This window comes from Chelonia mydas, chromosome 3 (genome assembly GCF_015237465.2).
Source record: "Chelonia mydas isolate rCheMyd1 chromosome 3, rCheMyd1.pri.v2, whole genome shotgun sequence".
Taxonomy (NCBI): Eukaryota; Metazoa; Chordata; order Testudines; family Cheloniidae; genus Chelonia; species Chelonia mydas.
In genome coordinates, this window is record NC_057851.1 from 163,358,455 (window position 1) to 163,384,563 (window position 26,109).

The 26,109-nt window shown below is 41.1% G+C and overlaps 1 protein-coding gene across 8 annotated transcripts in view; it reads right to left on the reverse strand.

The window, feature by feature from the left end:
* The window catches only part of HHAT (hedgehog acyltransferase), a 322,110-nt gene that overhangs the window by 275,855 nt on the left and 20,146 nt on the right, over positions 1 to 26,109 (reverse strand). For all 8 annotated transcript variants that reach the window (XM_043543703.1, XM_037895771.2, XM_037895773.2 and 5 more), the window contains 3 exons: positions 20,203 to 20,397; positions 16,014 to 16,226; positions 5,069 to 5,240 (listed from right to left, as the gene is read on the reverse strand). In XM_043543703.1, the coding sequence (XP_043399638.1) occupies positions 5,069 to 5,240; positions 16,014 to 16,226; positions 20,203 to 20,397 (580 nt within the window). The remainder of the gene's footprint in view (positions 1 to 5,068; positions 5,241 to 16,013; positions 16,227 to 20,202; positions 20,398 to 26,109) is intronic.

The following is a 26,109-nucleotide window of genomic DNA, read 5'->3' on the forward strand; positions in this document are numbered from 1 at the left end:
ACTGTGTATCATTTACAGTACATCTGTGACACAGCAGAAAATGGTTCATATTTTTAAATGCTTTGACATTTGTAAATTAACACTGTTACTATATAAACATTTTATATGCTTATAGCTGTACCTTGCAGGGACATTATACTGAACCTTTTTATGACCAAAAAGCTATTCTGATTATGCTCCTCTTACGCATACTTTTGACCATGGCAAAGTGTCCCCAAGATTTACCGAGTTACCCTTTGCTCAAGTTTTAAGACGCTGCTTTTATCCATATTGACGGGTTTCGTTGTATATCACTCCAAAATATTCAAGAAAAATTGGAAGGGCAACTGTAACATCCACAAGTTCTACATATTTCCATTACATGACCTAATTACAGGTTATTGCAATACTACGTCACACTTCACTATGAAGTTTACAAGTTACTGGGGGCAGTGATGCAACACCTAATACACACAAGATGATACACACAGCTTTCAATCTGCCAAGAGCTAAATGGATATTAATAAAAATGGGACACAAAAGAAAACAGTGGCACAGGAACCTTAATATCCCATGTGGTTAATCCTTTAGTACAGTGGTTTTCAACCTGTGGTCCCAAAGGGGTCCACACCGCCATTCAACATTTTTTAGGGGTCCACAAATGAAAAAAGGTTGAAAACCACTGCTTTAGTATCAACAGTCTATTTCCTCAGTCCCTCTTTCATGTACGCAGTTTCAATACTATGGAATCTGAGATAAAGGTATCATTTGGGTCTGTACAAGGAACATTAAAGGGTATGCAAAGCTCTGTATAACTAAGAAAGGATCAGAGGAAAATAGATCTACTAAATACTATTTACAAGGACATAGTCGTGGAATTTAAGCCTAAAATTTCCTGTGTCTTACATCTGTTAATGTGATTTGACTTTAATGAGAGATGAAGCACAATTATTGTGATAAACAAATAGCCTCAGATTGTCGGAACTGGACAGAACTAAAGCACTTCAATGTACTTGTAAAAATGTCACATTTTTTCATCGCCTTGAAAACTTAACTGAACCCTACTGTTTAACTACCCATCTTCGTTAACTACACTGTCACTTGTAATCCCTCTGTCCGAGTGTACCATCCCCCATTAATCACACCTCTTCTAAAAATAGGCTCTCCAAAGGACTATTATTTAAGTTCATATTATCATATTTTAATCAGACTAGGGAAGTTTTACAGTACAGACTTGCTTTGAAATAGACTTTCATCACCTGAACTTATATTTTAAGCATTTTCTAATCACCAGCTCTAAATGAGTTTTAGTTATTGAAATGTGATACTGATTGCATCAAATGAATATATCAGCATCCTAAGCTGCTCCTCAAATAGTAATTTTTTTATTTACTGTTTTAATACTGTTGATAATTTACACACACACACACACACACACTTCTTGAATAGTTGTCCCTTAAACTTGGAGTCTTGCATCTATTAACTGGTCAGCATTTGATTTAACATGTTCCATCACTTAACACTGCAAAGCTTTTACCCTCTGAATATAGAGGACGTCAGCAGCTACTGGATTTAATTGACTGAAGAACTCTTGTTTGGAACAGAAAATGCCAATTCAGAATCTCCTTTACAAATGCTGATGGAGTTAGGGGAGGGGAAAAAAGCTTGGAGGAAAACCTCTTATGTTTCTGTCACGTACACCAAACTAGCTTTGAGAGGACATGTACCACTGCCCTCCACTGGAGGGAGCACAGCTTGCTCCCTGTGAATACAGATGCCATCTATTGGCCCAGGACTGTTAAAGACAGACATCAACTGCTGGGCTGAATTTCTGTTTATAGATTCCAAGGCCAGAAGGGACCATTGTGATCATCCAGTCCAGTGGTCACCAACCGGTCAACTGCAATCGACTGGTCAATCCTAGAGAATCTCCCAGTCAATTGCGATCTCAGGTAGTGTAGTGTGGCTGCCGCTAAGGCAAACTCCCTGCCTACCCCATACCCACGCCGCTCCTGGAAGCAGCCAGCGCAGCCCCACAGCTGGGCAGGGGGGAGGAAAGAGGTCTCCCTCCGTGCGCTGCTCCTGCCTGCAAGCACCACCCCCACAGCTCCCATTGGCCGGAAGAGCTGCGAGGGTGGTGCTTGCAGAGAGGGGCAGCGCGCGGAGCCACGTGCCCCCCAGCTGCCTCCCAGGGGCACGTTGGCCCCTTCCAGGAGCTGTGTGGGGCTGCCTTAGCCTCGCTGCGCTGCCAACCGGGAACCACTGGGCAAACCCCCATTCCTGAGCCCCCTCCCAGAGCCAGCACCCCGGAACCCCTCCTGCACCCCAACACTCTGCCCCAGCCCGGACCCCCCTCCCAGAGCCAGCACCCCCTACCCCCTCCTGCACCCCAACCCTCTCCCAGAGACAGCACCCTGTACCCCCACCAGCACCCCAACACTCTGCCCAAGCCCAGAGCCCCCTCCTGCACCCAAACTCCCTCCTAGAGCTTGCACCCCTCACCCCCTCCTGCACCCCAACCCCCTGCCCTAGACTCAGCCCAGAGTCCCCTCCCACACTGTGAACTCCTCGGCCACAGCCCACATGCCCTCCCGAATCCCAACCCCCTGCTCCAGCCCAGTGAAAGTGAGTGAGGGTGGGTGGGAGAGAGCGAGTGACGGGGGGATGGTGGTGGAGTGGGAGGGGCTTTGGTGAAGGGAAGGGGCCTAAGGGAAGGAGTGAGGTAGATCCTGGTTTGCCCTTAGATTCAAAAAGTGATTTGGGGCGTTAAAAAGTTGGAGACCACTGATCTAGTCTGACCTCCTGTATAGCACAGATCACAGATGATCAAAAATAAGCTATAGGACTGTACTTAATTAATGGTCTTGTGTACCACATAAGGGACAGAACTAGATCTTCCCTTATGTACTTACAGCAGTGTCACCTAACTAGCTGAGGTACTGAGAGGCATCTCCTTTGCTTCAGTGAGCAACACGTCTGGCTTTACTGAGCCAAAGAGTTTGGGGCGGGGGAGGTTCCCCAATGGTACACATCACAGAGCAGCAGCAGATATTAGCATCTGTGAATGTAACGTAACTACAGCTTGAATGTGACTACAGCGACTACTATCACCATCTTTATACTGCACTCATTATAATATTTAGGCATCTATAATCAAATTATCATACAGCCACCAAAAAGAAAGAACAAGAAACTGAAAAAGAGATAGGGGAAAAGTTATTTTAAAATACTAAACATCTGTCTCTCACACATATATACACAATGATGGTGATCATCATGAACTAAACAGTATATACACAGATCATTGCCTTCCTGCCACCTTGTTTTCTTCCGGACTCCCTCGCTCTAACCCAGGGGTGGGCAACCTATGGCACGTTTGCCACAGGCGGCCCGTGAGCTGATTTTCAGTGGCACCCACACTGCCCGGGTCCTGGCCACCGGTCTGGAGGGCTCTACATTTTCATTTAATTTTAAATGAAGCTTCTTAAACATTTTAAAAACCTTATTTACTTCACATACAACAATAATTTAGTGACATATGAAAGACTTATAGAAAGAGACCCTCTAAAAAGGTTAAAATGTATTACTGGCACACGAAACCTTAAATTAGAGTAAATAAACTAAGACTTGGCACACCACTTCTGAAAGGTTGCCGACCCCTGCTCTAACCTTTTGATCTATTTTGTCTTTTTAGAACAGTAAAACAGATTGGAGGGGGAAAAACAGGGTAGGAAGGAAGAATTGTGAAAAATTTCTCACTATGTTTTTCCTTTTTCTCCTCAAAATTTCAAATAATTTCAATCAGCTCTGTAGTTGGTATAAAAACAGGGTGAAAATTTCATCTACATTTTTTCAATTTGTTTTAACTTTTGAATTTGAAAAATCACAAAATCATAGAAGTTTAGGGTTGGAAGAGACCTCAGGAAGTCATCTAAGTCCAAGCCCCTTCTCAAAGCAGGACCAACACCAACTAAATCATCCCAACCAGGGCTTTGTCAAGCCAGGCCTTAAAACCTTTAAGGATGGAGATTCTACCACCTCCCTAGGTAACCCATTCAGGTGCTTCACCCCCCTTCTAGTGAAATAGTGTTTCCTAATATCCAGCCTAGACCTCCCCCCACTGCAACTTGAGACCACTGCTCCTTGTTCTGTCATCTGCCACCACTGAGAACAGCTAAGCTTCATCCTCTTTGGAACACCCCCTTCAGGTAGTTGAAGGCTGCTATTAAATCCCCCCTCACTCTTCTCTTCTGCAGAATAAATAACCCCAGTTCCCTCAGCCTCTCCTTGTAAGCCATGTGCCCCAGCCCCCTGATCATTTTCGTTACCCTCCACTGGACTCTCTCCAATTTGTCCACATCCTGTCTCTAGTGGGGGCCCCAAAACTGGACACAGTACTCCAGATGTGGCCTCACCAGTGCTGAATCGAGGCAAATAATCACTTCCCTCGATCTGCTGGCAATGTTCCTACTAATGCAGCCCAATATGCCGTCAGCCTTCTTGGCAACAAGGGCACACTGCTGACTCATATCCAGCTTCTCATCCACTGTAATTCCCAGGTCCTTTTCTGCAGAACTGCTGCTTTGCCAGTCGGTCCCCAGCCTGTAGCGATGCATGGGATTCTTCTGTCCTAAGTGCAGGACTTTGCACTTGTCCTTCTTGAACCTCATCAGATTTCTTTTGGCCCAATCCTCCAATTTGTCTAGGTCACTCTGGACCCTATCCCTACCCTCCAGCATATCTACCTCTCCCCCTAGCTTAGTGTCATCCACGAACTTTCTGAGGGTGCAATCCACGCCATCCTCCAGATCATTAATAAAGATGTTGAACAAAACCGGCTCCACGACTGACCACTGGGGCACTCTGCTTGATACCATCTGCCAATTAGACCTCAAGCTGTTGATCACTACCCGTTAAGCTCGACAATCTAGCCAGCTTTCTATCCAAAATATTCAAATGGTCTTAATTATAATTTTTTAGGGGAAGCAAACTCTGGCCTTATGTGTCTATAAAACATTTTTTGGGCACTGATTAGGTAATGAATAAGTAATTAACAAGTATATTCAAAGTAAGTAATATTTACACTGACCTAAAGTCCAGTAGGACACTGCTTCCAGATGTGAAGAACTATTGTATATGGCATGGATATACATGAGATGAATCATCAGCTCTGCCAACCACCACCAAAAGAAAATGCGAACTATGCCCAGCAGTAAAATGCAAAGGTTACTCTTCAAACTGCAGGCTTCTGGTCTCTTCATCTACAGGAAGAAATCAAAGTAAGTTACATTGTGTACAAATGACCAGACATTTCATTCAAATAGACTTTTTGATGCCAACTTTTAAAATTTAACTTCTTTTTATTTATCTGCATGATCAAGAGCACTATTTTCAGTGTGGTGTTTGGGGAATTCTCTATTTAACCCTTCAAACCAAGTCACAGTAATTAATCAAGTTAATGGAAACAGTGAGAAGGAGAATTTGAGTGATATGCACGACATGTTTTCAGTCACTCCCACAGGACTAGAAGCAGTATTGACAAGCATTCAGTTCCATTTTTGTCTGTTGAGGATCTTTCCACATGCGTTCAAATGGAGAAAAGGGACACTTCCCTTCTATATCCTGTCTACACTACAGACTTGTACTTCTGCCACTTCAAGCCACAATAGCTCAGAGCTTCCTCATTAGCCATCCCGATTCAAGTGCATGGTGCACTGTCACCATACATGCAGCATACTTTGACAGTGCTACAGGCCTTGAATCTATCCCACGACGCAGCTCCCTGAAACAGGTGTATCATGTTTTCATCTGTTCACATTTTTGATTTGCTTTAATGGATGCTCCATATGGTTCAGTCCTGCAGGGGTATCTATGTATCCCAACGAGGGCAGGAGATGGATCACCCTATACCCCCACATTATCAATTCAGATACCCTGTCACCCCACTGCCAGACAAATTCTGAGCCTGGGGGCACCAAATATGTTGAATGCTAAAAGAAGGTTGAGGGGAGATATGATTGCTCCCTATAAATATATCAGAGGGATAAATACCGGAGAGGGAGAGGAATTATTTAAGCTCAATACCAATGTGACACAAGAACAAATGGATATAAACTGGTCATTGGGAAGTTTAGACTTGAAATTAGACGAAGGTTTCTAACCATCAGAGGAGTGAAGTTTTGGAATAGCCTTCCAAGGGAAGCAGTGGGGGCAAAAGATCTATCTGGCTTTAAGATTAAACTTGATAAGTTTATGGAGGAGATGGTATAACATGATTTTGGTAATTAACTGATCTTTAAATATTCATGGTAAATAGGCCTAATGGCCTGTGATGGGATGTTAGATGGGGTGGGATCTGAGTTACCCAGGAAAGAATTTTCTGTAGTATCTGGCTGGTGAATCTTGCCCATATGCTCAGGGTTTAGCTGATGGCCATATTTGGGGTCGGGAAGGAATTTTCCTCCAGGGCAGATCGGAAGAGGCCCTGGAGATTTTTCGTCTTCCTCTGTAGCATGGGGCACAGATCACTTGCTGGAGGATTCTCTGCTCCTTGAAGTCTTTAAACCACGATTTGAGGACTTCAATAGCTCAGACATAGGTGAGAGGTTTTTTGCATGAGTGGGTGGGTGAGATTCTGTGGCCTGTGCTGTGCAGGAGGTCGGACTAGAGGATCATAATGGTCCCTTCTGACCTTCATATCTATGAATTTATGGATGCCATCGTATTTGAGGTTCTTCAAGGAGGGCCTGATTTAATTATAATCCTCTAATTTCTAGAGGGCTGCCACACTTAGAAGAATACAAGTCCATTTTAATAAAACCTGTATCTGGCTCTGTGAATTTATACCCTAAGTACCTGATCCAGCAAAAAGTATCTGCTAACAAATAAACACAAGCTTCTCAAAGAGCACATGAAAAGAAAACTTGATGTTTCTCTCAGCATGTATCTACCACTGACGTCCCTCATTTTAGTGTCTCTTCATGCATGGGAACACAGGAATGTAGGAACTGGCAGACTGGATCCGTCCCAAGTTCCATCTAATGCAGTATCATGTCTCTAACAGTGACCACATCAGATGCTTTGTTGTAAAGCGCAAGAACCCCACAGCAAGCAGAAGGACCTGGAGAACAGCCTCAAAACAAACCTTCAGCACTAACATGTATTTTTAACCACACAAGTGTAACCATGTTATAGAATTTCCTCACTGATACAAGCTAACAGAAGTCACTCCAGGGAGATAAACAGAACTACAATATCTTCAATTAACAATCTATTCCCCTTTAACATCTGTTGGGTTAATTTTTTCCAAAGAAAGCACTTTACCTTCAAACTCATACAAAAACCCTGGAATTTAAAAATTCTGACAGGCAAAGCTACTAAAATAAAGCAAATTAAGAGACAAGAAATTTACTTTTCTCCTTAGTTTCTTTCAGTTCACCTTTAGGAGTAGGTTTTGAATAGCTGTACAACATTTTGTTGTTCTCATAAAAAGGCATTAACTATCTTTGAAGCATTTAGTTAAATAGCCTTTGCAGAGGAAGAAATAACCTACCAGGTCATCTATTTTAAGGAAACCGTTTTAATAAGAAAACCAGGCAGGGGTCTTAAAGTAGATTTTTCAGTGCCTGAGGGACAGCTAGTAATAAAAATGTAGGGTTTTCACTCAAGGTGATCTCCCACAGAAAGCCTGACCCGAAGCCCACCGAAGGTAATGGGAGTCTCCCAACTGACTTCAATGAACTTTGGAAATATGCTCAGAGACCCTAAACTCTATAGGCTCCTGACACTGTCCTTAGAGACTAAGGTATGCTTTAATATGCTGTGTAATAGGGCCAGGCATTGTCAAAGAACAATCATGGTATACACCAGAGGTGGCTGCATTTAAACCACCAAGTGATGCATATAAGCATTCATATATTATGTATACAGTAACTTCGTCTTAACATCCTCTTGCTTAATGTTGTTTCAATCTTACGTTCCTGCTCAATTACAAAACATGCTCCATTTAAAGTTGTGCAATGCTTTGCTATAACATCGTTTGGCTGCCTGCTTTGTCCACAGCTGGCAGCCCCGCATCAGCTCCCTTACGCCCCCGCCCCCCCCCACAGCACCTCCCATCTGCCGGCAGACCCTGCGGATCAGCGCCTTTCCCCATCTCCCACCGCCTCCTGCCCGTAGCAATCAGCTGGCTTGCGGCGTTCTGGAGGGAGGGGGAAGGAGCGAGGACACAGCGTGCAGGCTCCCCCTCCCTCCCCTGCCTCCTGCCCACAGCAATCAGCTGGTTTGCGGTGTTCGGGAGGCAGGGGGAGCCTACGCGCCAAGTCCTCACTCTTCTCCCCACCTTCCTGCCCCCTGAACGTTTCAAGCCAGCTGATTGCCGTAGGCAGGAGGGAGGGGGGAGGAGCGAGGACGCGGCGTGCAGAGTAAAGGGAGAGAAGGGGGGGGAGAAGAGATGGGTTAAGGGTGGGGGCTTGGGGGAAGGGGTGGAGTGAGCGGGCCGAGGGTTGAGCCCCCTGCCCCTGGTGCTTGCAGAGGAGGGGAAGCTGCCGCTGCGCAACATGCTTCTCTTAGCCTACAGCACCTTCAGCCTCCTTGCCTGTCTCATTGTCTCCAGTGCCAGTGGGCTGTGCATGTGTGGGGTAAGGCGGGGGACCCTCTCAACTACAGTACTGTATTGTACGGCAAAAAAACAATTTCCCTGGAACTAACTCCCCCCCCCCGCATTTACAGAAAGAATTTTAAGTTCTGGACGCATTATTTAAACGTAAACTGCATCTCTCCATAGTTTACCCATGATGTTGCTCTTGGATGCTGATGCTACTTCTTCCAACTGCAAAGCCTGCTGTGATTGTTAGTGGATCCCCCTGTACACATGCATCCGTGCACAGATACATGCTCACATGCACTCCAAATCACTTGAAGGGCCCTGAACCAAGAGAACAAGTGTGGTTCTGCTGCAGAAGGGCAGAGAATGCTATTTGCTGAGATTGACCAAGGGGTACACAAAGCAGGCAGGCAGGAGCCTCAGAGGAAGCAACTACTGGAGAAAGAGACAAACACTATTAATTGTTCCCAGGCACTATAACATTAAGAGAGTCCACATGTGAGAGACAAATTATAATCATCCTATATTTATCAATATCCTTAGATGCTGGGAAAAGCCAAAGGGAAGTAAAAACATTTTCCACATAGTGGCTATGGTAGTGGTAAATATTTGTTGACGATAAGAAAGGAGAAGAGAAAAAGTAACAGTGTGTGATTTGAAACTCTCCTGTTTGTACCTAATACACTGGATTTATTGCTCAAAAACAATTTGTCGCACTAAATGCTTTACTCCTGTAACATTGCCACGGTCAGCAAGAGCCATGGCGATCTGCTGAGCAAGTGCTGGTCTCACAAGTTTAAGTCATATGGGGGAAGATTTAAATTTTGTAGTTGGCATGTTTCCCAGGATGCCCACCAAATTCTAGGACATTAACTGTATTAAACACATTCATATACTAAGTCTCATTCCACCTTCTCCCTGAAGTAGGTTAGAATATAATCTACTGTTTAGTAGGAAACCAGCATTGCCTTCCAGAGTCACACACAATACAGCATGCAAACCAAAGAACACTACAGATGTTGAGCTTTAATTTTCAAATGCCTCCCTTTTGTGAGCCTGTTAAATTTTCACATGCATCTGTTTGTGCATGCAGAAAGCTACTAACAGAAGCCAACACACATTTACACACCTAAATCAGGTTTGCACATGAATATTTTGCATACTGTACAAAAGACAGACCCTCTGAAATTTTGGGTGGAAGGATCAAGGTTTCAACTGGCATCCAAAAACGTATGCAAATATGGGTGTTTGCATGTACAAACTGGGAAGTTAGGTTCTAATATGGGCTACATGTATTTGCGTACATAACACCCACAAATTCTGCAGGTGAATTTGTAGAGGCTGGTTGACATTTTTGACCTACTGAAACTGCCATGTCTTTGCAGGTGTTTGTACAGTGCCTGGCATAAAAGGGCCTATAATTATTGGGTGGGGCTTTGGGCACAGCTGTAATACAAAAATTAAACATTTTATTAAAGCTTATGTTAAAGTTATCTACAGCACGGATTAATAAAAAATTTCTATTCACCTAGGTAGAATGCTTAAATTATCCAAAGATAGCAAGTTTGGTATAAAAAGTCATAAAATGCACATAATCCATAATCTACAATATCCCAAATTAGGGTAATAAATTTAACAGTACCGTTTAAATATCAGTATCCATGGAAAGTCATACTAGAAATAACTTGTGAAAAATAATGTAACAATAAATATAAATTGCCCCTCAGTAATTGAGAATTTAGGGTAAGTTATCCCTAAATAAATACGATCTATTAAAAAATATTTCAGCTACTTTCCTGTTTTCTCTTCTCATTGGCACTCTGTCTCATTTCTCCTGGTATTGCCGCTGTCTGGTGACATAAATAAATGTCCCTTGACCACCTGATGGTCCGACACCATGAGTCGCCGCATCAGCCGGGCATACCGCTGACCGATTCCGCATTATCACACTCTTTACTGGGATCCCTTGTGCCCACAGCTCCAACGATCAGTGCATATATTTGAACCTCATAACCCCCAGCATTCAGGGCATCAGCCGGTGGCGTATTTCTCCTTTTTTCAGCTTGGGGATCAAAGAAGGCCATGGTCCTGTTCTCAAAAGGAACTGTGACATCCACCATGAGGATCCTCTTCTGTACCTTGTTAGTAATGATGATGTCTGGTCACAGGTGACTGTCCATTCCAGGGATAGTGGAGTTCACGCCAACCTTCCCCACAGGTAGAGGGACAGCCTTGATTAAGCGATCTTGGATGGTGCTGTGGCACAGCTGCCAGATGCAGACTACTATTAATAAAAGGTCAAACTATCCCACTTTTGCAAAGCAACTATAACAAAGTAAAAGCATTATTACTGAAAGCTCTCTGCCATAGAATAGTTTTGCTATTTTTCATTTTCTGCAACTCCATTTTCCAGCATGTTAAACAGCAACATTCTTCTCACTCCCAAGATTAATAAAGTGTTTCTGCAATTCTCCTTCTTTTTTATGATAACAGCCATAAACATACTTTATACCTCATGCGCCTGGATAGAGCTACTGAAAATTGCTAATTAATTATCATTCAGACTCCTCTCTATATCTGCCAAGTCACTACCCGGTCCTCATTTAAGTCGCTCCAACAAATGCAGTTCTTCTGCAACACCTACAAGGGAGTCAATAATATGAATTATTTAATAACCTTATCTTCCTTTTTAATTTTTGTTTAAAAATCAAATCTTGCAGAACCACCAAGATAGGCATATGCATACTTCAAATGCAATCATATTGCAGTAACCAGCATCCTCCTCTACTGTTTGTCTCTCCCCGACTCATTGTCTCATGCCTAAAATTTAGGTCTGTTTGTGGCAGGGACAGTGTCTGCTATATTTTCTTTGAAGTGATTAGCATGCTTTTGGAGCTATAAAATGATATATAATAAGGAAATATTTCCTCAGTCTTCATCTAAGCTAACGTTAAAAGGTAAACACCATCTTCATTTGAATTTTCTCCCCACCAGTTTTGTTCTTCTCCTGAAAAGGGCTTTGTAGATGCACAATTGATTGCCTTGTTCTTAGTGAAGTCTAGAAAATTACTTGATAAGTTGTTACATCTTTCAATGAGTTTTCCAGATGCTATTGCTCTTCTGACTCATCTCCCTTAATGACATCTCACTGGCAGTGAGTACTTTGAAGAGACCAAGTTTCTTCAAAGTACTGAAAAATCACTTGACTCGGCCCCTTTAATTCCTCTGGCACTTCTGTCAGTCACGGTTCAATGCAGTATCAGTGTGTGTGTTCATTTTTCTATTCAAAGCCACAAAGGGGAACTGGACACCTGATTCCTATTCATTCTAATGGAAAATGAGTGTCCAAATGTCGGACATACCCTCAGAAAAGAAAACAAAGCTGTGCACAGGCTAGCCTACCCACGCTAGCTTGAACCCAACAAGCGCAAACAACAATAGCAGGAAAGACTCCACAGTGCGGGCTTCAGTGTGGGTAGTACAAGGCTGGCATGGACCCTGGGTACATTCTTTTCTCGCTAGCCTGCTCTGAAGGTTGTGCAGCACTGTCTTCACTGCTATCATTACCTGCACTAGCTGGATTCAAGCTAGCTTATGCTGTCTAGCCCACGTACAGATTTTGCTGTAGACATACCCCAAATTTAGGTCACTTCTACTGATTCTTAAAAGTGTAGCATATTCTACTTTTGTTAACTGTATTTTCATCATGTATCTATTTAGTAAGGGAATCTTTTTCTCCACTGCACCAGATGACAAGCATCTCTCTTCTTGTCACTGAGCCTGCCCAAGTTCACTCTAATGTGATTAAATTCATTTTAGCCAGGTGGGAGGAGGACGGAGACAGAGAGAGAGAGACTATCAGAAGTACAAGCCAGTCACCAAAAGTTAACCACATCCCTAAGTAAAGCGTTGGAGTAATATCTAGCTGGTTACAATGGCACTCACTTGGACAGATCCATGCACATTGCTTACAGTTATGGAGTTACCAGAACATAGAGGCAGTCCCTAGTATTTTCTTTCAAACCAAGCGTTAATCATTCCACACAGGACTAAATTAGTTTTCTGAGAGTACATGCTGCCTTGAGGTTCCATCTGCTCTATTGATGGTGGAGGCTATTTTATTATCTTGTCTTCCTTTGAGATGCACAGCAATTATGGATTCAGAACTATAACTATGCTAGACCATGTTCTTGCCTGTGTTCAGCATCCTGGTTGTCACAAGTTGGCTTTTCATTGATGCAATCCCCATACACTGTAAGTACCTTGACTTTTATAAAATTTTAACTGCAAAGCATATCTCATTGCTGTATTTAGCGACCAGCTGGTATGTCTGTGCTACTGTTGCACATGCCTTGTCCCTTGAAATTATCAGTCCCTCACAGTACACCTACGCACCAAGTGCCTCGGGTAGAAATGTTCATTTGCAATGGTTTCTACAAATATACTCTTTATTAAAGGTGGCTGATTGATAGCACTGAAACCTGAAGTCTATGCCTCTCAGGAGATCAGACACAGCATGCACACGCATAGCGAACGGGCAAGCTCACCCAGGCCATATCACCAATGTGACTTGGTATTGCCAGGCTGTGAGAGTATTACTGCCTTCATGCCATTTCTACTGAGACTTATCTAGGATGCCAATTGGTGCCAATAGATTTCTGTGGTGTGGGCTCCTAGCCATTCAGAGAACTGGACTGAGGTCATCCACTCATTTCATGTAAGCTACCAGAGAGACACAGGACACCACAGAGCCAACTAATGACTTTTGCTTACTACCAATCTAGGCTTTTATCTGAAGTGGTTGCCTAGAGGTGAAAGTCTCTGTCCTGTTACTATTCTTGCACTATCCAAGTCCAGGTAGCAATGTCCTGCATTTCTCAAAGTGAGAGGTGTGAATGATTAGCCAAACTGGATGCTCAATTTTTCTCCAGAGTCTCAGCTTTCATCTTAATTAAAAATTAGTCTTTACCTGTTATGGTTTCAAAGAAAAGCTTCAAACTGTGAAACAAGTGTAACCAACGCAGAGACATGTACATGAATTTGTAGAGCACCTGAAACAGCAGTTCTGAGGTTTAAACTGTGCCATTTATTTGAATGGATAGTAACTCATATCCCAGTGATGATCATTTACATGGCAACATTGTTAGTTATTTCACTGCTCACCAAAGCATAAGAAAGGAGAGAAAGAATCATTTCATGAAGAATTACAGCACAGTCCCCTGGGAGAGGGGGGCGTAAAGGACGAGCCTAGGAGATGTATAAATTAAGATGAGATGACCTTTAACACCACATGGCAGTGTTTCAGGCACATGATTGGTTTCATTTTTTTTTTTTTTTTAAAGGGGGTCTCAGCTGTCAAAAGTTTGGAAATAGATGTTTAAACTATTTATCAGCAGCTTTCAAACCAGCGTCAGGGGAAAATGTGGTCCAATGAATACTCATCAACTGCCAGCTACGACACATTCAAAACAACAAAATGAAGGATTTGCGAACAGCTGAAGAAAGGTTTTATCACTCATATACACATGATGACCCTATAATTTCTGTTTCCACTGCACCTGTGTGGGATGGTGGGAAGGGTTTACCTTTTCTTATCATTTTTCATATGCTACATATGGTAGAGTGCCCAGAAAACACACTAAATTAAGAATGTTCTCTATCTTAAGACCCCCAAATCTGGCACCTCCAAGACTTTCCTGTAATTTTGGCTTTACAAAACTTAAACACCTGGTTCAGGATAAGGATAAGAATCACAAATTTTCTGGGGACTAATTCTGAAAATTCTTTCATTCTTATTTACGTGTAATTTTCTAGCTGACTTTCAACTTGGCTTTGTTTAGTGAGTAAGCTTGAACTGAGTCCAAGCATCAAAATATCTCCTACATTGGTATCTGCTGTTCAGGAAAACAACAATATTGGAATGTTGGAATTCCCAGGGAAGACGGTAGGGCTGTATTTTTGTTCAGCACTTAGATACTATGATGATGGGCATGTTAGAAACACAACAGGCATAGATGGACCTGTTGTCATGCAAGAAAAACTGAAAATGATAAAGAGCAATTTATTCATTTTCTGGTAATTTTTTATTTGAATAAGGTGTATTGCCTGTGATACCCACAACAGAAAGATATCTAGTAACAGTGTCAAAAGTTCCCTAACTGACTTGCTCAAAACTGACCTGTCTCTATGTCATTGTTGTATACCTTGATGTTGTCAAATTCAGTGATAGATGTATTGTTTAAAGCAACTAAATTACTTTGTTTTTCTAAAGCCCACATGGAAATAGAAGTCCCTTACAACATCCAAGAAGGAGAAAACCATATATTTGACTCAGTTACGGACACTGGGCACTGAAATCACCAAATGCATGAATGAAAACTACTACATTCCCACTGTGGGTTTTCTAAGGTAACTAGTTGATTGAAAAAAAAAAATATCTATTTCAAAAAGGAACTAAGATATTCGTATCTCCAAGCCTTCACAGTCTCATGCAGAAGATAAATAAAAATATATGTGGAAAACTAAGGCTCTGAGTTTAAATCAGCCCCATCTTTACCCCGATCCCTAGATTTTTAGACCTATTTGGACATTTTCCTTCAATCTGTCACTCAATCAATGAAACAGATACTCAGTTTTTAACCACTAGTTTTTTGTGAATTCAGTATTATTCTATGGCTGATGTGTAACCAGGTAATACCTAAGCTTGTGTTCAGTGCTCCCCTCTTTCCCGCATGCAATGTACTTCAAGCCATACTAAAAAAGGGAAGATGAAGATAGAACATATACTTAATGTTAGTGTGTTTGAAAATCTCATCAATGAGAATTTTTTCTCAAGTAGATAACTGTAAATGAAACTTTTAACTCAGACTCGTCTGCAAGGAGCATTTTAAAATATGTTATCAAAAGAATCATCTGAAGTAATGGATTAAAGGGAATTTTAGGCTCTGCCTATCCAAAATGTTCATCTAATTAATGACACCACCTCTCAAAAGATGAAAGAATCTGCTTTCCCACCCCCCACATCTCTTTCCCATTTTAATTTAATACAGCTTGAATACATACATCTGGCAGCTGGAAAGAGGTCACCAATTTGTTTAGCAGCTTTTCAGATGTTATTTTCAAGATATAGGCCTGAGCTTCAAAGTCTGGATCCAGAACCAAAATCTTCTGAAGTTTAGGGGATATTTAATAATATGTAGTTTTAGCTCAAGACCTCCAACTAATTTTCACGCTTTTGTCTTCCTTCTTTCAGAGCCCATTCTGGCCAATTTATCAAAGTGCCCAGAGCTGTCAACCCCCACATTAAAGGTGATATGTTAGGGTGCTGGGAATCTTGCAGGAAGTGCACAGCACCTCAGAGGATTTAGCCCTCAGTCCACACCAGATGTATCAAAAACCAAGAGCTGTATCAGCTTGAAAGTGCTGTTACCTGCTTAGTAAATTCATTGAAGGTCATAATGGGTCCATTGTGGAACACAGGATAGTAGAACATGTAGGCCAGCATCCAAAAGAATGAGTAGTACCTCTTCTGGGTAGAGCCATGCCAGCAGTATTCAAGGCTGAAACTAGTGTAGTAGAGGCAGTGAACAGTTAGGGTGAAGAGCAGCAAGTAGTACTCATTTTCAGTGTCGTACCACCCTCTCTGCAAAACAAAACAGAGATCAGTGCGATAGCTACGTTTATAACATGATAGGATTTTGATATCAAACAATCAACATTCTTACTGGCAGTCCACTAGTCCCTAGGCCATCATCAATAAAGGGCAGTTAATATAGACTCTCAAACTATGGCATGCGCCTCCCTGGCGTGCGCCTCACTATTTACACTTATTTCCTTGGCATATCAGAGTTTCAGGCTGAGCGAAAGCTGAGGCTGCAGCTGCTAGATGATACTGCTGGTAGCCTCAGTAGTTATGACAAGACTGCAGTTCCGACAGCCCCAACAGAGGCCGCTGCAGAGCTTGCTGGCTCCTGCAGACAGAGGCTGCTCCCTGCCTGTCTAGAGCGAGAATGCTGCAGCCCACATGGGCCAGTGGAGTAGCGGGAAGGTGGCTCAGTGGCAGCAGCTGCCTGCTCCTTTCATTCTCCTGCACTGGGGAAGGGGAGACACAAAGGTGAGCTATGTATAGAGGCCAAGGGCAGGAAATTTTCAATGTAATTAACAGACTTGGTGAATGCCCACATGTCAGTGAACTGTGTTTGGATTGTAACATCTATATTGTAGTGGATTTGATAGCCCTCCACCCCATCGTCCCATTTGATAAGATCCTGTCCTACTGCACCATGCATTGGAACCAAAGAGAAATGAGTTTGTCAGTCCTAATAAAAGTGTCTTTTGGAGAGAGGATAAATCTATTCACAAGCGAAGAACAGTTTCTTTCAAATCCATAAGCCCGTGAAAGGAAGCAGAGGATGAAGATAGCAAAACTGAGTCTACGCCAGTCAGTTAAAGGATGGTTAGCGACCATTGTTTTGGCACAAATCCAACTGTTAGAGCAATAGGCTTCATTTTCCAATTCAGAAACCCACAGTCATTAAAGAGAAACTGCCAAGCTTGACTAAGCAACTCTGGGATATGAAACAAAAATCTGCATTTTGAATTAGAGCGAATACATCTCTCTTGAAGTAGAGAGCATTAGTGAAGCACTTGTTTATCATATATTATGCTCCATCAAAATAACCTTTATACATTAAGGCATATAATTTCATTTTGATGCACAGGGCTTTATGCACATAACACCAATCAGCATGACAAGGGATAACCCCCATTATTTCCCACGAATAATGCCATATTTCAAGAAGCAGCAGACATGCTGAATCTAATTTTGAGCTAGACCTCAAATCCAAAAATTCCAACAACTGGAGGTGTGGAAGGCGGGGGTTCACCTTTAATTTTTTGGGGGGTTTTTTTGTTTGTTTTTTACACACATTGCAAAAAAATTTGTAGGCTTCTTACACAAAGGGTTAGGTAGGTAATATACGTAATCCTCCTCCTGATGGATGTGATGCAAACATATTCGGATCTGGGTGCCTCAGTATCAGAAGTATGTTAACAAATTTGAGGGAATTCAAAAAAGAGCAAAAGAAATGATGAAGAGTCTCGAGGAACTAGCTCATGAATAAAAACTGAATACAGGCAAAACCAATTAAAGTATTCAAAGGGTGTAAACACCAGAGAGAGCGGAATGTCTAGGGTTTGTGCAAGGGATCGAACTAGGAGCAACAGATTAAAATATCTGGAAGAATTTCAGTTATAGCCGTTAGACTGTGGAAGAGGGAGTGGCAGAAAAATCCATATTATGAGGTATACTATAGGGTACCGCATTATCTGTGTGGGTACCTGCAAGGGAGTATTTCTTCAACAATACCAAAAGGACGTGTACTAGTGTGCTTTAGGCTGTCAAAAAAGACCATGTTGATGCCTTGAACTACCATTAGCAGGGACCTGGTGGGAAGATTTCTGTCTCCTTTTCTTAGAGGGTGCCTGAGAAGGTGGCCACTTTTTATGTTCCCCAGAGGAATGATAGTGTCTGCTACCCTTGTCAGATAAGATTTCAGAGAAGGAGCCTCTGTGGAAGAAGTGGAAGAGGCACAAAACCAAGCGGTTGTAGGTGCCAGTGCATTTTTTGAAGACGACGGCTCCAAAGTCCAGAATGCCCAAATCTGAGGCCAGTCTCATAGATTTATCTAATGGGAACAGCTTCAAGCGAGCTTCTCTCGCTTATTTGAAAAGCGAATAGAGCATCTGGACCCTCACCTAAACAAAACAAACTTTCAGAATGGCCATCATTAAGGAGAATGGCCATGTGGCATGAAGAGCAATATTTGAAACAAGGAGATTTCTGTTCAGCCACAGAGATGAAAAAATTATTTTAAAAGTTACCCAGATGAAACCTCACTGTAAACAATACTTAAAACCTATGAAAAGCTAACCCTAGTACTACTGCTATCAACTAACCATATCCAGTAGTCACAAGAAAAACTGGGTAAACTAGGCTGCGGAATAAGGACACTGGCAATTCCTTCATCTCTCAGCCAAGGAAGGAACAGAGGAAGTTGGCCCTACTCTGTCCTTTCATGCCCTCAGGAGAGGGGCACAGCCATTGGTCAACACTGCTGCCCAAAAGACTACGATCTCTGCTACATGGGGCAATGCACATCAAGAGTTGTGTACATATAAACAATCACTCTACTATAAATGTTAACTTTTTATGTCAACTACTGGTGCAATGTAGGCATAGAAGCAGGTCTTGGGCCCTTTTCAGGTGTGGGATGGCATCTGAAAGGGAAAGCATGATCAGAAAAAATTCCCTCTTGACTCCCTGAAAAGGCACCTGGCTCCTTCCAAACATGAAAATGAATAATACCTCTTTAATTTATTAAATTCCATATAGTCATTCAACTTTTGCTCAAGTCTTACTATTTGAGTCTACTATCTCAACTAGAATCCCATTCCACCTATTCACCACTCTCTCTGCAAAAGGTCCCCAATTCTTTTTTAATATGTTCCCTCCTGCACCTAATTGTAAGACCTTTAGTTCTGGCTTGTTCACCAACCTCAAAAAGGCTATTCAGTCTTGATTTTATAACAATCCTTGACTAGTTTAAGTACGTCACTTATGTTGCCTTTTAACGTTCTCTCAGGACTAAATAATCCAGATGCTCCTCATCTGTAAGAAAAACAGGAGTACTTGTGGCACCTTAGAGACTAACAAATGTATTAGCGCATAAGCTTTCGTGGGCTACAGCCCACTTCATCAGATGCATTGAATGGAACATATAGTAAGAAGATATATATATACACATACAGAGAAGGTGGAATCTGCCACACAAACTGTAAGAGGCTAATTAATTAAGATGAGCTATTATCAGTAGGAGGAAAAAAACTTTTCTAGAGATGATCAAGATGGCCCATTTAGACAGTTGACAAGAAGGTATGAGGATACTTAACATGTGGAAATAGAACCTCATATGTAAGACCACTCATTTCATTCATCAATTCACCTGCTCTTTAGAATCCTTTGGGAGGAAAGGCATCATAAAAAGGTAATTTGAAGACAATGATGACAATAATAAAAGCAAGCAAAGCTGTAGATAAATGGTTTTGAAATCCACATACAGCAGTTTTAATTAAAACATAGCCAGGGCTTAAAGAAAGTGGGTAAATCAGATTAGTTTGAGCATACAGTACAGTTTATTGCATTCAGTGATTTCATCTATTGTTTAAAAGAGAACAAGGAAGCTGCAATGGAGAGCAAGGCTCTTCTATCTGCCTCATAGTTCTCCTCTCAGTTTACACCAACATGAAACTCTGTAGAACAACCTTGTTATGCATCTAGTTATCTTTTAGTACTCAGGGCCACAACACACCATGACAATACATATGAGAGACAGCCCACTAGAGGGAGTTCTCAGCAAGGTTATTAACATTTCCAAATGAGATGCTACAGTCAAAGACTGTACCAACACCTACTGCACCTTAGCACCTAGAAAGTTCTTTTGAGCCCATCTCTGCCTAGGCAAAACTAAAAGTGATTCGGCTGATAAGGGTTTTGCAATAAAATGTTGTCCAAGATCATGATAAATAAATACCATACTTTGATCACACTAAAAAATTACCTTTGCTTCTTCCACAGCTGGTACGCGCAAAGTTGATAACAAAAGTAGTGAGCACAGCCATGTCAGGACTGCTGTCTGAAACTGAGCCACGGAAAATGAAATGGCTATATGTAGCAAAATCACTGCCAAGCCATTGATTCCTAATAGAAACCAGCAGGCCACCATCCCGTATGTCATTAGACACCAGGGTTTGTACTGGAACAAAAGAAGAGATTTAAAATAATAGAAGTAAAATATTTAAAATAGAATATTATTTTTAAATAATAGAAGTAAAAATTTTAATTTAAAATAATAGAAGTAAAAATTATTAAACAGCCCCCCTAAAACATATTTACCTAAACAAACCTGTATGTTTTTAATAAATGGCAAAAATAAATAGACACAAAATACCAACCTGAGAATAGTACTAATGCCTAATGATCTAAATATCAGGTGTGAAATACAAGGACTCCCTGGAACCAGAGGTTTAAATTCTGATAGGATCAATTAATCGCTTCTTTCTTCAAGTTAGAGAATCTGAGCGCCACAGTTTTTTCTGTGAGGGCCCTTTAGATGAGACATTAACACTGAAGCATTCTCTGCTCTGCATGGACATTAAAGATCACTTGATGCTATTTATATGCTTAGAGGAATTGCCCCAGTGTCCCTGCCCACATTTCTTTCCCCTCATTGTTTTATAGTTTGCTATGTGCGGGTGAGCTGTACTACTGCCACCTCCCACCTAACAGGTTGATTCTTGTATAAAACTCTTTGCCTCCACCATTTGCTACTATCAAAAATACTCAAAGAAGAGAGTTGGACACAGCTCCTTCAGGAGCCAATCAGTGTTGCTCTGTGCATCAGTCATGGGACAGCTAGAGAAAAGCAAGAGTTTCTTTCTCCTCCACCAAGGACTAAGGCAGGGGTGCTGGAACTAAGGGTGCAACAGCACCCCCTGACTTGAAGTAGTTTCCATAATATACAGAGTTTACAGTTTTGTTCAATGGCTTTCACCACCCCCACTATAAAAACTGTTCCAACACCATTATCAGGTCTGCCAGCCCAGGAAACTAGGGAACCAAACTTGGATCTGTCCAAACACAGACCACTAGGCCCAGTGTTTCCCTCCCAGAGAAAATCCAACAGAAGGAGCAAGCTTTTCTTGAAGCTCTGCATGTTCTCACAGATTTGCCCCTTATCCTCCCCTTTAACAGGAGGGATGTGTGTCCTTATGGAATGGGGAGGGCACATGACTAGCAAGCCTCACAGATCCCTGCTGAGCCTCACAGCTAAATGAAGAGCAATCAGCACCGGCACCTGACCATATTCAAGACCTTCTTCATAAGCCTCATCCTGGCAGGACCGGCACACTGACAACACCCATCTCGTAAGGTTCCCACACGGAACACAAGGTCGGCAAATGATCAAACTTTTGAGATAGTGCGGCACCTAGATTGTGGAATTTGCTCCCCCTGGATTTTTACCTCAGCCCTGTCCTCACTGCTTTAAAACTGAAAATCTCTCTGAAAAGCAGTGTTAATTTTTAATTACATTCAGACCAGTCTCCCCTCCACACCTCCTTTTCATTGTTAATGACACCAAATATTGTTTGCTTAATTATTTCAATAGGATTGTATTTTAACTTATTTGTGAACCACCAAGAGCACTTCAGTGAGGGCACTTTCTAATTACAATTATTATATGCCATATTGTGCCCTATCTAGACTTTTCTGTAAGCAGATGGCTAGGCAGATATACATAAATGTGTGCATTTAAATCTGATCAGTGTGTTTATAACAAATGCAAAACACTGTATTAGTGTGTTAGGATTATGAATTTAAATATGCAGGAAATGTCTCAAATTGGCAGACCAGGAAACCTACAATAAGAAACTTTTGGTTTTGTTAGCTAAAATTTAATCAGCTTCATAGGTTCTAAGACAATTTGTACATGCACTCTCACAGTGCATTGCTGCATGGGTTTATATTAAAACACATCAGTATAGCACCAATGCTAAGCTCTTCAGGGTAAGGTTCATGTCCACCTATAAACATACACATACAGCACCTAGCACAACACAGCTCCCATCCTGATTGGGGTCTCTCCATGTTACCATAATACAAATAATAATCATAATAATAAAGTCTTATTTGTTCATATTATTTGCCTTAAAATTTTGAAAAAATTAAGTTTGCCTGTATTAATGGCAATAAAAATATATTTTAAAAAAGAAATGGCAGTTTAAAATCCTGCAACATAACATAGCAGTTTTATGGATTTTTCTGGGGTCTCTCAAGAGGGCTCCAGGGTTTCTAAGGTAAGGACAGTAGTATGTGTAGTAAACATCTGAACTGAGAACATTATCCTGACATGTTCAACATGCATCAGCAGTTCTTTGAAGCTCTTGAAGTTGCTTGTCTGGATGTCTGTGTCTCTCTCTGCCTCTCTTTAAGCAGTGTTTGAGGATGAAAATAGCATCAACAAGATGCTAAGAAGAAACTACTGAAGTGATTCCAACTGTGAAAAGAACCCTCTTGCTGCTTTTTACATAATTTGACATGATTTGAAATCTAAACAATGCACATAACCTTATGTAATTACTCATTATAAATCTGAACTCAAAAAATGGAGAGAGAGTCGCACTGAGAATCACTTTAACACAAGAGTAGCTGAGACCCCTCCACAAAATTGGAAAAAAGATGTTCTTCTAGTGCATCTAAACTTTGGCTCCTCTATGAGCATTCAGCTCAAATATTGACATGGAGCTTCCTACTAGTGTGACTGTTTAGTGCAATTGTTAGATTCTCTTTTCTCTAGTTTTCCATATTTTAAATAATTTCTTCCTGCAAAGCATTATAAGGAAACTGAAATCCATGTCTCTAGGACAGGACATGACAGTTAAAGAATCACATGACACAGAAGACCAGTGAACTATTCACCGCAAGACATGGGGCTAATAATTAGAAGTGAACAAATGTGACTGTAAATTAGTTACTCAAATATTCCTTGATTATAATTAGGTTTATGGCTTCTACATTATTGGCATCCATCATATTTACACAAACAAGTTAGCAAATAAATTCCATCGTAGATATTTACAAGGTTAGATCCTCTATCTCTTGTGGACAAACTGAAGAAGGGACTAAAACTGGCATATGCTTTCAAAATCATTCCTTCTAATGGGAACACAAGGCTTTCCAACCCCATGAATCTGCAGGATCCATGACTAAGATACCCCACACCCCGAAGATCTTCTGTAACACCTTGCTCTGGTTCCCAAAACCCTAGAAGAAAAGTCCCTGCAGAGCACCTGCACAGTGGTAGGTATATGAATAAGCGCAGTATATCTGCAGTTACACTAGCTTGGATAAAATTACCAGGGCCATCATTCTGAATGCTTAAGGGCAGAAACTGATCCTCAGCTGGAGACAAAACATCATTTCCCCTTTACATTATTACACAATTAAGTATAGTGAAGATATTCTTAAATATTTGACATGTTGCACTCTCAGAGACAAGATGAATCAATGGCCTATTCAACTGTGATGATTCCTGTGAAGAACATTTTCTTATTATGATTACCACTACTACACTTCTTGCCCTTCACCTGCCATTTTCAAAAGACCAGTTCATTACATTCACCTTCTTTTTCTTACATCCATAGCATCAATGCTTTTAAGTTTACTCTCAATTTACAGAAGATCACCCAAGTTCTAAGGAAAAAGCTAGCACAAAGAAATAAAAAAAGTGATGCAAGGTCACAGGCAGTATCATGACAAGATCTCCGCAGGGAATCCCTAGTGTTCAAATACAGATTCCATGGACCATAACTGCTGGCAGTCACATCTCCATCCCATCTGAGACAATCTCTTTAGGGACTCAAAGGAGCCTTATAAAACCTCTCAACTGAAACTGCTGAAATACCTGGTGTTACACATTCTGCACTGCCCCCAAAGCACAAATGTTTGGCATTCTATAAAGAAAGATAACAGTGAAAGAATCAGGTTTTGTCTTTATTAAAAAAAACGTCTGCATAATGAAGCAGATCAATAAAAGCAGAACAATAGGGTTATTAAATTATTCTTTTCTGAGATACAACATGATTATGATTCAACTTCAGATTCAAAGTTCCATATAATTTCATCACTGATTAATGCTAAGGAACTATAAGCTGGTCCCCTTCCTCTCTCTGTAAACCAAGAATATGATTTATTAAAGGACACCCCATTTTTACATACTAGATTGCTGAAATTATTATAGGCAGGGCTGGTAACACCAACTATTAAAATTACGTGACACTTCCTATTATCTGATCCTCGTTTTCAGTTACTTATATTTTTGCCAAATACTAACTGCGTGGGCTGAAATTTTTGATTCTGGACATCAGCCTCAGTCTGAAATTTTTGGGAAATTTCAGCAAAAATAATTCAGCCATATTCAAGAACAAGGAAAGATTTAGCGATGGAGGGTTGAATTAATTTGATGACAGGGACACTGATGGAGAGGAATTGAGCTAAGCTGCTATTGAGGGAGTTGAAAGTGATCGATGGCAGCAAGAAGGGCAGGATTTGTTTTCATGGCAGAGTAAAATGATAATATGCAGAGATAACTTGGGTGGTGTTAGCATAGAGAACAGGAAGAGCTGGTAGATGGACTGATTTGATACAGAGGATAGAAGTGATTGGGAAAGATGGTAAGAGTTTGTGATGGAAGGTATAAAACACTTCCCAAAATGGAAACGTGCCTGAGTGTTTGTTACTTCCTTATTTATCAACTCCTTTATGAAATTATGGAGGCGGGGAGTGAACAAATCCATTATATCGGCTCCAAACTTTGGTAGTCCTCAAGTCATTTCTTGCACTGCCACTGAAAATTAATAGGACCAGCACAACCACTGAGAAGTTTCATACAGCCACTATTCCCCCGCCCCACCTTAAATCAACCTACCACAAAAATGTTTCCTTCTTTTCCCCCTCATTTGTGGATTTTCCCTCCAAAATTTCAATGATCCAGAACAGGTAATATTCAGTCCTGCAAAAGTGCCTGAAATGGCATTCCTATAGGATAGGAACAAGAGTTTCAAAGCAGCTTTCTAATGGTTCTATATAGCCATAGAAGGTCCCAGATATTAGACATTAAAATTACCACATTTTTATATACAGCTTAGTCACTTTATAATCCTCCCTGTCCTCTGAGTTCTGAAAATGTGGGTTTATGGTACTAAGGGGGGCTGTCTTTGCAGATTGAGGGAGATGAAAAATTTTCCCAGTTGAGCTTGGCCAGAAAACATAATTTGTATCCTCCAGGAAAGTCCAATATTTGGTTTTGTCCTGATTCAGGACCAAACAAGAAAAAAAAAATACAATTTTTGTAAAATGAAATATTCACATGCAAGTGTTGAAATGAAATGTTTTGACACTGTGAAATTAAATATCTAAATAAAATGTCAATTGGAACTGAAACATTCTGAATTGACATTTCACTTTAAAAAGACATTTTAAGTTGAAATATCAATTTGAAATTAACTGTTTCTATTTGAATCAACTCCTCAAATAGAAATGGTTCAGTTAAAATAAGCACTTAAAAAGAAAGCAAAATGTTTGGATTAAATGATGCTTTGGAAAAAATTAAAGAATTCATTAAAATAATTCCAATATTTTCCAGTGTAAAATGTCAGTTTCAACAACTACATTTTCCAATGGAAAAAACCTACCTCGGACATCTCTTCTCCATAGCACATATGGGGGAACAGAGTTACACTGTACTAGGTCTGTGGTATAATTGCCCATCCATGCAGAGACATGCTGCTTTTGGCTATCATGTACCTGCACAACGTGTATCAGATTTGGTCCCAAATATTCCGCATATCCAAGTCCTCATTATCCAACATCACTTTTGAGTATTCTCACAGGAAAGTATTAAGTTCCT